Source organism: Harmonia axyridis, chromosome 3 (assembly GCF_914767665.1).
Source record: "Harmonia axyridis chromosome 3, icHarAxyr1.1, whole genome shotgun sequence".
In the NCBI taxonomy this organism is placed as follows: Eukaryota; Metazoa; Arthropoda; class Insecta; order Coleoptera; family Coccinellidae; genus Harmonia; species Harmonia axyridis.
In genome coordinates, this window is record NC_059503.1 from 27412442 (window position 1) to 27424805 (window position 12364).

Genomic DNA, 12364 nt, shown 5'->3' on the forward strand with positions numbered 1-12364 from the left:
TGCATATTCGACGTTTTTAGATCTTTTCGCTTGCAAGTTAGTAAGGATAGAATTTTCGAATTTGGCTATACGCAGCAATATTTTACGTCATAAACGGATTCTCTCTAAAGTAGAAATTTATAAAAAGGTTTCCATAGATGGTGATAAAACACCGCTACAGATTAAACACCTACAGGATCTTCGTAGGGAACTTCACCAAGACGTTCTTTCTGGGAATCTGATCTAACTATTAAATACAAGAAAGGAATTCCTTCGATAACTACGTCGTCATCCTCAGATAAGTAGAAATCAGGCTTTTGAGTGGCTACTTGTTTGTATTACCAGATTTAACCTACAATATATCGATGTGACAGTGTGACTCCTGGTCATTTGGTGGCCTTTATTTTTGCTTTTTTTGTCATATCTTAAGGAATCTTAGTATTTTTTTTAATCATGATTACTGTTTCTTATATTGTTTTTGATGAATTTTTGTATTTTTTTCTTCAATCAATTAAACTTTTTTTTTTCCTAATTTTTCAAGAGTTTTATAGTTTTATACTCAACTCTGTATTTATAGTAATAATAATAATATTATTAACGGACGGAAAGAATCGAATTTGAGAGAGTCAAACCATCATCTTCTCCTAAATATGCTGAGAACAACGTCCAAAACACCCTCTCTAGGAAGTAATCAACCGCATGTGTGAACGCGCGGTGACGACCGCCGATACATGCCGGAAACGAACCCATCATCTCTAACGGTACGTCACTATTCTCCTCGTTTTTCCACAGCGCGTCGACGGCGGTCATTCAGCGCTGATGACGGCGCAGAAATCGCGGAAAAATAGCGGAAGAGATCGGACAATACGCCTCGCGAGGAGCATCATCTCTGTTATCCTCCGAGGGGAGACGGGGGGGTAGAAGTTCACGTCTGCCATATGCCGGAGGAACGGCGGCTCCGGGATTAGCGCATAACTGTGCGAGGATAAATTGACAAAAATCCGAGCCTAATGGCGGGTCGTTAACGTGCAAGAACCACCTGAATTACGCGACTTATACAGGCTGGAGGTCGTACAATATTGTTGGGAAGAGCAACATCTTAACGCCTATTTCTTGATCGGAATTCAATTGCGATTCGTAATTGAGTTATCGCGAAGGTAATTTATCCAGTCCGCAGCAGAATTGCTCAATCAAAATTTTCTATCAATCCATCCAAATTTTGTCCCCAACATGAACTATCAAATTTGACTTATCTGTTTTGCTCATACAATATTTCATCTCTCTAATTCTGTGGTTATTCCGTTCATTCTTCCACATCTTGTAGAACAAAATCGTGCGAGAATATATCAGAAACGCACAGTTTTCATGGTTATATTTCATTATTATATGTTGGTATTCCGAACTTTCCGCCACGGCTTTATCTGTCAATTCATCAATTTGCCTTGAAGAAATCAGTTCTGCCAACCAACATTTTTCAATGCAAAAATCAATAAATGATATTTATGGAAATATTTCATTAATTTCAATCAAAATGCAATGAATTAGAGAAAATAATGTATAATACTCGTACAGAAGGCTCATTCTACCACTCGTTCATTCCAAAACTCGCCACTTCGTGGCTCGTTTTTGAATTTTGAACTCGTGGAAGAATATCAATGCCTTCTGCACTTGTTTTATAAATAACTATTCTATAATTTGTTTTATGCCGTTTGTGTTTAACTGAGTTTTTGCCTCCCCCAGCTTCCATGAGGCAGACCCCTTTAGGTTCGGACATACAATAACACTGGGCAAACAGAACCAAACTGCAGAAATCACGAGAAGAATCCATATGACTTGGGCCGCAGTGGGAAAACTTGGAAATGTTCTGAGAAATCCAGAAATCCCTATGAATTTGAAGAGAAAGATGTTCAACACCTGTATACTCCCTGTTCTAAGCTACGGCGTAGAAACGATGACACTCACAGTCCACTCAGCGAATCGAATGAGAACGACACAGAGAGCTATTGAAAGGGCTATGTTAGGGATATCCTTGAGAGACCATATTCGAAATGAAGAGATCAGGAGAAGAACGAAGGTAGAAGATGTAATAGGTAGGATAGCGGGAATGAAATGGGACTGCGTGGGACATGTGGCTCGTCAGGAAGATGATCGATGGGCTAAGAGAGTTGTACATTGAAGACCACGAGAACATAAGCAAAGTGTAGAAAGACCACCAAAACGCTGGTTAGATGACATTAAATTAAAGGTCGGACGATGTTGGCACCAGTTGGCTCAAGATAGAGAAAATTGGAAAATTCAAGGGGAGGCCTATGCCAAGGAGTGGATTCAGACAGGCTGTTGAAGAAGAAGAAGAAAATAATTTGTTTATTATTTCACTTGTGTTATAGAAATACTCAATACAAAAGAATATAATGACAGCGTTCTTGAATGGCACACTATCCTGCAAATCCCTCTGCTCTGAAACGGGATTCAGCTAGAATCATATGCTACAAAGTTGATATGGCTAACTTTGTTTCTTTTTGATCATTTATTATTGGCTTCAACTTAAAGGTCTTGCAAGGTGAGGTGGAATCTTGAACATTTTCCAGCAAAGCTTTGCTAGGGGACAGTTGATAATACGCGTATCTCAGGAACCAAAAAATAATTGCGATCTGAGCGCAGGTTCCCAACTTTCTGGTTCCTGTTTTACATGTGTAGTAAAAACCTTCAACTGGATGTTCGATTTCGTCTTCATCTATGTCGTGATGGACTATTCGTGGATATCACCATTCACCATGTTTAGGTCGCTGTCTAAGTGTCTTTCAGACAGATTTACTTGTAATTGAAATGAAGCTAGTAGCAAACTATCAGAAATGTGACGGTATTAGAGTGCGGAAGAACATGAGGAAGAATAACAAGGTCTGTGTAATCTTGGTTCCCGGTCACTGTGTAGGAGAGTAGGAAACTCTGGATCACCTGATGACGGAGCTTTGCCATCGCTAGCAAATACAAATAATTCCTGGGATAAAAGAATAATAGAAGTGAAGGAGTAACCTCTTCGAAGCCATCCCAGATACTGGAGTTCATTAGAACTCTGGAACTGGAAAGCGAGCTGTAGATTACGATAACTTATGATGAAAACAGCTCTGATGAGGGACACAATAGATCATAAGGTCGATGTGCAATTGAAGCACCCTTAAATCTTAATCTAAAACTATAACCCTGCAAAGAAGTTGGTGTTACAGAATCTCTACAATATAAGGAAATATATCAAACTAGGAACAGATGCTGAAAAAATGGTTTTCATCTTTTTTGTGGGAGATTCTCATAAAACAAAAATAATAAATTAAACACACTTTCCAAGAATTTATCATAAATCTTGTCTATCAAAACACAAGAAGAGTTGTAAGTAGCCAACGGATTCCAAAACATATAGGCAATCCAAGAACAAACGTTGTCATCAACGGGAAAGCTACCATCAATTGAACACCAGATTCTACGTCAAAACACTGTCATTTTGACAAAGAATGATCGGACTGATGTCAATGTAAAACTAAATTCTATGAAACTGAAGTCTATGCAACCATTCAGTGGCGCAACTCAGATTTTTTTTCTGTTCAATAATGCAGAACAATATGAAAGCATGCAATATCGTTGCATACTCTGTTCACTCCCTATCCCGTTCAACAAATCAGCAAAAATACTTGTTTGCCATCATCGAAAACCATCAAGAATCATTGTGAAATGCACATTTCCAATGAAAAATAACAAAAAAGTGAAAAATACGAGGGGGCGTTAAAGAAAAGAATTACCCAATACAACTATCAGAACATTTCGTCTACTGAAAGTCGACTAGAAAGTAGAAATTCAGGTTGTTTTTTGGTCTTTATGTCCGCAAATCTTTGTGATAACATTACAATTCTCATACGATTTTGATGAAATTGGATCAATCATAGACTCACTACTCTATGATCATAGATAATGCCATACGAATTTTAGTTCTTTCAAATATGTGCCACTTGGGCGTGCAAGAACGTGTTATTCCTTTAAACTTCAGTATCTTGTGTTTCACGAGACCCACCAATTAGAGAATCCCCCTACTATGACGAATCTTTCACCAGACACAAGAGTCCAAAGCCTGCACTTCAAATCAAGTCATTCGACTTCTTGAGATTACCACTCAATCTACTCCAGAAAACCCTTCCAGCGAATGAATCCTATCAAAAATCCTCTCGAAATATGATACTTAGTAAACTCCAAATTCTGCCATTCAACACAGTTAAGATCAGTATAAAGGAGTCTAAGATTCGTACATTCCAAACAGCAGGTAAGGATTAGTGGGTAAGAGCCTTACACTGTTCGATCTTCCAGTAAGTTTCTAAAAGAGGATTGCTTCAACAAAATAATTCTCTACAAAACAGATTTTTGTAGAATTCAGTTATGGCATCGGTTCGTGGGTATATAGCATTTCAGTCAGTTAGTTATTAAGGGGTTGGAATGTCTCCACCAAGAGCATTCAGTGTCCTGTAAATATGAAGTTTGTAGATCTTTCCCATAGAGTAATGAATATAGAAAGAGGGAGTAGGTATACGTAATTTTCACATGTCCCCAACATGGTTAGATTACGTTGTCAGATTGTGGTATATTTTCAAATCCACAATATTACTATATCATTATGAATGTATATTATATTGAATTGAATATATTTATTTGAGTGATTCTCAATTGAATATGCAAATTTCAATATTTGGAGTCCGATATTTTTCCGAATGGACTAGTTTAGTGATGTTGATAATACTATATTTGACACGATAGAATTAAAATATAGAGCAAAACTGATAAATCAGTGAAAACATTTTGAAAATCCATCAATGACTGAGAAATAGATTATTTAAATTTACGTATTTTAGCGCGGAACGTCTTTGGTCTGTGACGTCACCGCTCTTGCCTGTGATCGCTACACCATAAATTACGTTTAAATACTTAGCCGCGCCAAGGCTCTCGCGCCGTTTGTAGTTGTACAGTGTAGTTTTAACTCGAGTTTTGTTTTTATGTCACCATAATGGAAGAAGGCTTCGTGAAAGGACAAAGTGACAATTTGCCTAAAATAGATATATTCGCAGATATGGAGTTTTTTTTTTTCAAATCCATCTTATGTCAGTGCAGAAATAAAAGGAGTTAAACTTTTCAAGTAAGTATCTACTTTTGAGTTTGCTTCATCATGGTTCAACTTATAACGATGATTTATTTAAAAAACGTTTCATAAACAGTTTGTAGTTGAGTACTGGTTGTTGAAGTCTATCAATGGCAAAACATATTCATGTTAGGAGTAAAAAGTGAAAAGAGAAAAAAGTAATTTATATGTATGTATATAGTAAGTTATTTCAGCCATCGTGTAACTAACAAAACACGACACGAACGGCACAAGTGATTGTACACCAATGAATTCGTAAGCACTCTGCGAATACCAGTCGTCTAGTGTGTGACGTCACGACACTTACACGTACTATGAAATTATTCTTCCAAGCGCAACTTCAAAGACCCATAACTTTTTCATTTCTAGAGATATTTCAATGTTTCTTCCACATTTTTGTTTCATTTTACTTAAATTTTTAGAATTAATCCTTAACAAAAAAATGAAAACTAGTCCATTGTCGAATTTATAGTATACAGAATATTTATTATTATCTGTATCTACCTGCTGAAATCCAAGGTTTCGCAACTATTGCCCTCCAAGTGTCATCCGTTGTTTCACGTCGTTTGGCGCGCTTGAAGTATGTTTTCTGAATTTCTGATATATTAAGGTATTCATCTCAATACATTTTGAGTTGATATAATACGTTGATTCACTATAGGACATAAAAAGTGCGTTCTTTGTGGAGGAACTCGCGAATTGAGTAAATTATCCTATCACTGATATGTTTTCCGCGCGCTTCATGTCAAATTTGATGGTTCATATTGGTAACATAATTTGCTTACTGAAAATGACCTATGCTCCCACTACGTATAATACTCTGAGATCCAACCTCATCCTGTGAGTCTATTGTCTTAAACCGCACAAAAAAGCATTTATCGCATCTATTTTATAAAAATTTGCATATCTGGTGAAACGGTGATTTCTCAGAGGGTGTGAGCGCATAGACTTTTAAGACTTTACAACTTTCAATATCCAAAGATCTCGTCGATCATTCACGCCTCAGCGTCCTTCTCGGCCTAACCCACGCGTCCGCAAGAGGAGACGCTCCAGGGCAACGACGAATCGTCTTCACCTGAGCGACGAGAGAAAAAAAAAACTAAACACGTAGAGAAAAGACAGAACAGAGAAAATGCGAGAGAGGACCGGTCCCGGTGTAGGCTTGTTGCACAAAACAAACTCATATTGTACCAACTTCCAACACACATATACAAGTGGAGCGACTTCATATATCTCTTGGAGGGCCTTGGGCGACAATCGCTGTTGGCTGGATGATGCTACGCCGAACGAGCGGAAACAGTGGCGTGGAAGTTGCGTCTTCACCGATGAAACACAGTAGAAAGGACCAGGCACAAATATATGAAAAATGGTTATAATAATAATAATAATAATAATAATCCGATTTTTGGGCACTATTCCTGTTGTTGAGATGATAATTGGAATAGTTCTCGTTGATATCATTCCCCACTGGCGCTTTATCTGAAATTCGAGGTCCCTATATTTTGAAATTTTTTCGACCTCTTTTAAAGTCATAATCCTTTATTGATCTCATAAGACATACAATTATGTGTGAGATAAGTCACGAAAAAAAGAAAAAGTTAACATAAATAATTATCAAATGTATCGTTTAAAAATTCACCAACAGTATAATAACAATTTCTTAACAATTAAGCTTTCACACTGGCCTTGAATTCTCTAAGATTCAGAGACGTGATATGGGAAGGTAAATGATTGAACAATTTTATGCCCTGATATGTGGGCGACATTTCAAATTTTGTTGTTCTGTGTTTTGGCACAAACAGCACTCCCCCACTTCTTGTATGGTAATTATGAAAGCTTGATAATTTTGTGATGCTATTCTCTCTTTCCTTTAAGGTTTTAAGAATGAAAACACAAGACAGCGTGAGAATACTATTTTGTGAAAAAACTGGTCTACAAGACGTCCTTGGTGTTATATCAAATATCATGCGCAGAATCCGCTTTTGAATAATAAAGACCCTACTAACCTCTGAAGAATTTCCCCAAAGTAGGATGTTGTAAGATATATGGCTATATACTAAGCTGTAATAAATATTGATCAACGATGACATGGGAAACAAGTGTCTTACTCTACTTATAGCGAAAAATGAACTTTTCAATTTACCGCAGACCAAATCAATGTGACTGAGCCATCTTAAACCTTCATCCAGAAAAATTCCAAGAAATTTAACACATTCTTTAGATGTGGTTACAGTATCTAGATGGTGAAGAACGAGTTTCTTACTATATTTACCCAATGAAAAATGAATACATTCAGTCTTCCCGATATTAATTACAAGATTATTTGTACGGCACCATTTTACAAAACAATCAAGTAGAAACTCGCACAACATTTGGAGCTCTTCGAAAGAAGAAGCCCTAACAGCAAACGATGTGTCGTCAGCAAACAAAATAATTAAACACATCTTCGAGAATGATGGTAACTCGTTTTAGGAACAAAAACTGAACAATTCATCTTTCAAACTTGCAGGAAGGTCATTGATAAAAATAAGGAACAACAGAGGTCCAAGGACGGATCCCTGCGGTACTCCTAATTTTAAAGTGTACTCAGATGATAGAGTATCCCCGACTTTGACATTTGCTGGCCTTCCCGCGAGATACCGGTTGAATTCAAATATAAGTATTGTTTTTGGTCCTTAGTAAAGAAGACTCTGGTCAACGTTGGTCTCCAAGTTATAAGGAGTCCAAAATAGACATAGCGATAAAAGCTACAAATGTAATATTATCATAACTTTTGAACCACGGAAGATATTCGAAAAGTTTTTCTCGCCATTTTGCGTATGAAAAAGCTATTCTTTATTGATTGCTAAGGATATTTTTTTGAATTTTTTGAGGTTCTTTACTTGAGAGTTATCTGACTGAACGGAAAACGTAACTGTTTAGCTGATACATTACATAGGCGTACAACTTTGCTTCCTCTGCTTTTTTCCGAATTTAGAGGTTTTGTTGTACAAAATTGGCTAAAAATTTATGATTCAAAGTATTCTCCATCGCACTTTATCATGTCTCTCGTTGTATTGCAGCCGTTTGTTTTTCAATACTCGGCTCAAACGCATTAATTGCGTTCGATAACGATCGCCTTTGATTGTTTCAGTCAGTCGGTTTCAATACACTATGCCGAGCTGGTCCCACCAAATACTTAGCATGACCTTGGAACTGTGAATATTCGGTTTGGCCGTCGACGTGGAAGCATGGCTGGGATATGCACATGATTTTCTGCGCTTGGGATTATCGTTTTGAACCCATTTTTCGTCTCCAGTCACAATGCGATGCAGGAATCTCTTTCGTATTTGCCTTTCAAGCAGCTGTTCACAAGCAAACAAATGCCGTTCAACATCTTTCGGCTTCAACTCGTACGACATCAAATTTCCTTGTTTCTGAATCATTCCCATGACTTTCGGGCGTTTTGAAATGGCTTGTTGCATCACTCCCAATGATCCTGCCAATTCTTGTTGCGTTTGTGTTTTTCTGTCAGGAGATAGAACTTTTCAGAAAAAAAGATTGCAGAAAATAATAAAACTCACAAAGGAATTGTTGAAATTCCAATAATCATCATTCCTAAGCCGAACTACTTATTATTTGAAGAAAATCGAATTTGTCATCGGTGAGTCAAACCTTCTCGTTTGGGCAATTATCGGTTCAAAATTTAAAAAATAACCGCGATAAAATGATAGAGCGATTTAGGTTGTTAACAACGATCACTCAAAAAAGAATGAATAAATATACCCACTGATACTGGTGGTTAAACCACTCAGAAATTTAATGTATTTTCCTCAATCACAGTTTTATGTAAAACATCTATTTTTTGCAATATTTGATATAATCATTAGTTTTGCCCATTTCAAATCAATCACCTGAAATCTACAAAAGTTCGAGATTACGTTGGAAAAGAAAACTCTTGAACTTCAATTCAAATGTTCCTCAATTCGATGTGGAAGATTGTTGGTGACTTTTTAAAAAGTCCCCAACACTGAAATCGGCAACAGGTTCGAAGAAAATAAAATTGAAAAAAAATCATCGGCTCTTTTCTGGCCTATCATCGTTTCGTTATACCTGACTGCTTCAGAGTGTTAAACTTGAATTAATTTGATTTTAATTTTAAGGTTCACTAATATTATGGTTTCATTTGATTGGATTTCATTCAATGTATTATCTTTCATGAAACATGATGACTTATCGAATATAATCCAATTAATTCAAGTAATAATATTAATTTACCTTAAAATTACTATTAACTTTTTATTTGATGAACAAATTTCGAAATTGTATTCCATTTAATACACACTTAAGCAAGTCATAATATAACGGAACAATAATCGTGAAAATTATTCCAAATGCGGAATTGCGAAAAATATTCAGTGTTCTGAAAAACTTTTAGTTTTTAGTTTTAGTTTAGTCTTTGAGATTAAGGGGCAAATAGTAGAATCCTCCGAGGAAGAATTCACAAGGATGTATTCTTGGATGAAATAATTAGTCGATTCACTGATTCAATAATCCTGAAAGAGGCAATAGTGTTTTGTTTACAGGATTACCACCACGTGGTCTTTGAAGTTTTTCGCTACGGAGTGAGCATAGCGCATAGCATTTGAATAAACATATTTAGACGAAAAGTATTTCCACATATATTTTGTAGTTTTTCGCATAGAATACGAATCTGCAAAAAAAACAGAAATTGCATTGGAAATTCCAAAGTTGACCCTCGTCCTCCCACAAGAGTGAAGGAAATGGAGAAGGTTTCAGCATAAATGGACCTCCCTGTCAAAATATCCACCTGTTATTCGAAACATTTTTTCGTGAGATATTTTGTTTTAGAGATTTCTGATTTCTGGTTTAATTTGAAAAATTCACCCGGTACCTATATACGTCATATCTTTTGTACTGAAATCGACATTGAGGGTTCATCACAATCATTATTATAATTAACCAAAATGACTTCATTGAACAACATTGCCGAATGAAGTCATTTTCTTAAGGCGAAATCCGTGTCTGTTATCTCGAGATCAGTTACCCGCCGCTGGCCTCGATCTAGGAGTACCATCCATAAAACCACATGTGACCCAGTGATGGTTAGCTTCTTTCCCAATAGATGATACCTTCACTTCGCCACTTTTACACTCCGGTGACCACGGACGATGTTATATCATTTCTTTCAATTCACCATGTATGAATCTACTGCCACTTCCAACTGAGATACAGAGTTTTATGGATGTCAGACATTCGAACATATCAATCTTAGTTGAATGGGATGGGAGTGTCTTAGGGAAGACGCAGAAACATCGAAAAAAGTTATTGCGTTTGGAATCTCAAACAATTTTTTCTATGTTCATAAGAGGTTAGAATTTCAGGGAGTTGCGACTCCCTGCTACCTAAAACTACCATCGCAGATTCACGATGTACACGGCAGTTAGATTTGTATTTGTAAGTTGAGAAATGAGTGAAACAACAAAAGCTGCAAGTAGCTTAGAATCATCCACTTTTACAACGTCTCAAAGTAGTGAAAATGGCTTGAAAATAACCTTGTATAATAAAAAAATTCCTTCCCGAACTAAAGTGATAGTACTATCAACTATTTGCACGACGTGATAGTGCGAGAGTACTGCCGCAACAGTGCGGTAGTAACTATCAAATAGTTTACATAGTGACTACATAGCACTTGAAGAAGAAGAAGTTTACATAGTGACAGTAAATTAGTTACTATCACGATAGTAACTAACGCGGAAACTGTCATCGTTTACTATCACTTTTACGATAGTAACAATCAACGTGAAAATGAGCCTCTACGATGGTACTATCGTGAGAGTTACTATCATCGTGAAAATGAGATTTTATAGTAGTAGTAGTAGAAGTAAAATAGTACAGGTGATGGTACTTTGACACTTGATGTCAAGTTTCAATTCAACAGGTACTTGAACCGTAAAAACTAATCTGAAATTTATGTTTTATTACAGCTTGTGATTCAAGGAAATTCATGAAGTCGAAACTATAAACAATGGATCACCTACCTCTGGGGCTGTTGGAGATGTAGGAACCCCTGGTCTGGGTGCTCCAGGCCATCGGTTGGCATCCAAACCACATTCGTCCTGAAAAAAAAGAAGAAAGACTAAAATTTGAATTTATAATTTTGAGTTATAAGAACAGTACTAAAAATGAATTTTGCTGGAAATAAACTATAAAATAAGTTGATGAATACCTTCTTCTATTAACAAAATGTTAATTGATTGCCCCAAAAAATTATAAGATATTTCAAATCATTATGTTTTCCGACATATTCCTACTGACTTGATGTCATATGAGTTAATCATTGTTCTGCTTATTTGAGGCACGTGTTTGTATTTTGTCTGAATTAATTAGAGGCCTGTAAATTTTGTAATATTTAATGTAACAATAATAATTTCTCGTTAATTCACAATTAATAGATGAATAGATCGGCTCATTTTTATTGTCTAATTGATTGCCTTTTTTTTTTAAATTTCAGTCTTCACTGTAGTGCTTCAGTTCAAGAATCCACGCTGCGAACGTGCAATGTTGTCGAGGTTTTTGGTAGCTAGAAATTTCCTAACAGCACGAATATAAAATTTTCATGTCAAAAGTTCATATGATTTGGAATGTTATTCTATAATTCACTGGCAGAGATCATAATCTTAACAGAACATAGTTACTATGATGACTATCTTATAAAAAATTTTCCGCAAATTCATAAGTCCTAACGGTTTGAACATTTATTCATCAACGAGAAAACCGTAAAAACTTGTTCATTTTTACAGTTCGAACCAATTCCGATATCAGCCCGCTATTTTGCACCAACATATCCACATTTGCATTCCGTTGTATCCCTATCGCAAAGTCCACCCCTATTTAATAACACTCCCCCATATTGATACAAATTAAAAAAAATGCCGAACCCAAAATCGAACCTTGCGGTATTCCCATGTCACTTCCGAATAAATCTAGCTCATTTCGACCGTTGTGGATTCTAGCACCTACTTGGATAATACGGTTTCCACTATATATCTCCGAAAACACGATTCCTATATTATTATCTTATGACATTTATTATGTGATACTGTGTTGAGGGCTTTTGCCGAATCAAGAAATGCCGCCACATCTTTATTCATAAACCCACCAAAGGAGAATCAGAAGTAATTCTTGGAAAACGCTTATTGGCGTTTTTCA

General features: G+C 36.3%; 1 protein-coding gene across 3 annotated transcripts in view; it reads right to left on the bottom strand.

The window, feature by feature from the left end:
* Positions 1 to 12364, bottom strand: part of LOC123675778 (Krueppel-like factor 5) — a 217032-nt gene that overhangs the window by 112158 nt on the left and 92510 nt on the right. For all 3 annotated transcript variants that reach the window (XM_045611291.1, XM_045611289.1, XM_045611290.1), the window contains exon 3: positions 11194 to 11271. In XM_045611291.1, the coding sequence (XP_045467247.1) occupies positions 11194 to 11266 (73 nt within the window). In that variant the 5' untranslated portion in view covers positions 11267 to 11271. The remainder of the gene's footprint in view (positions 1 to 11193; positions 11272 to 12364) is intronic.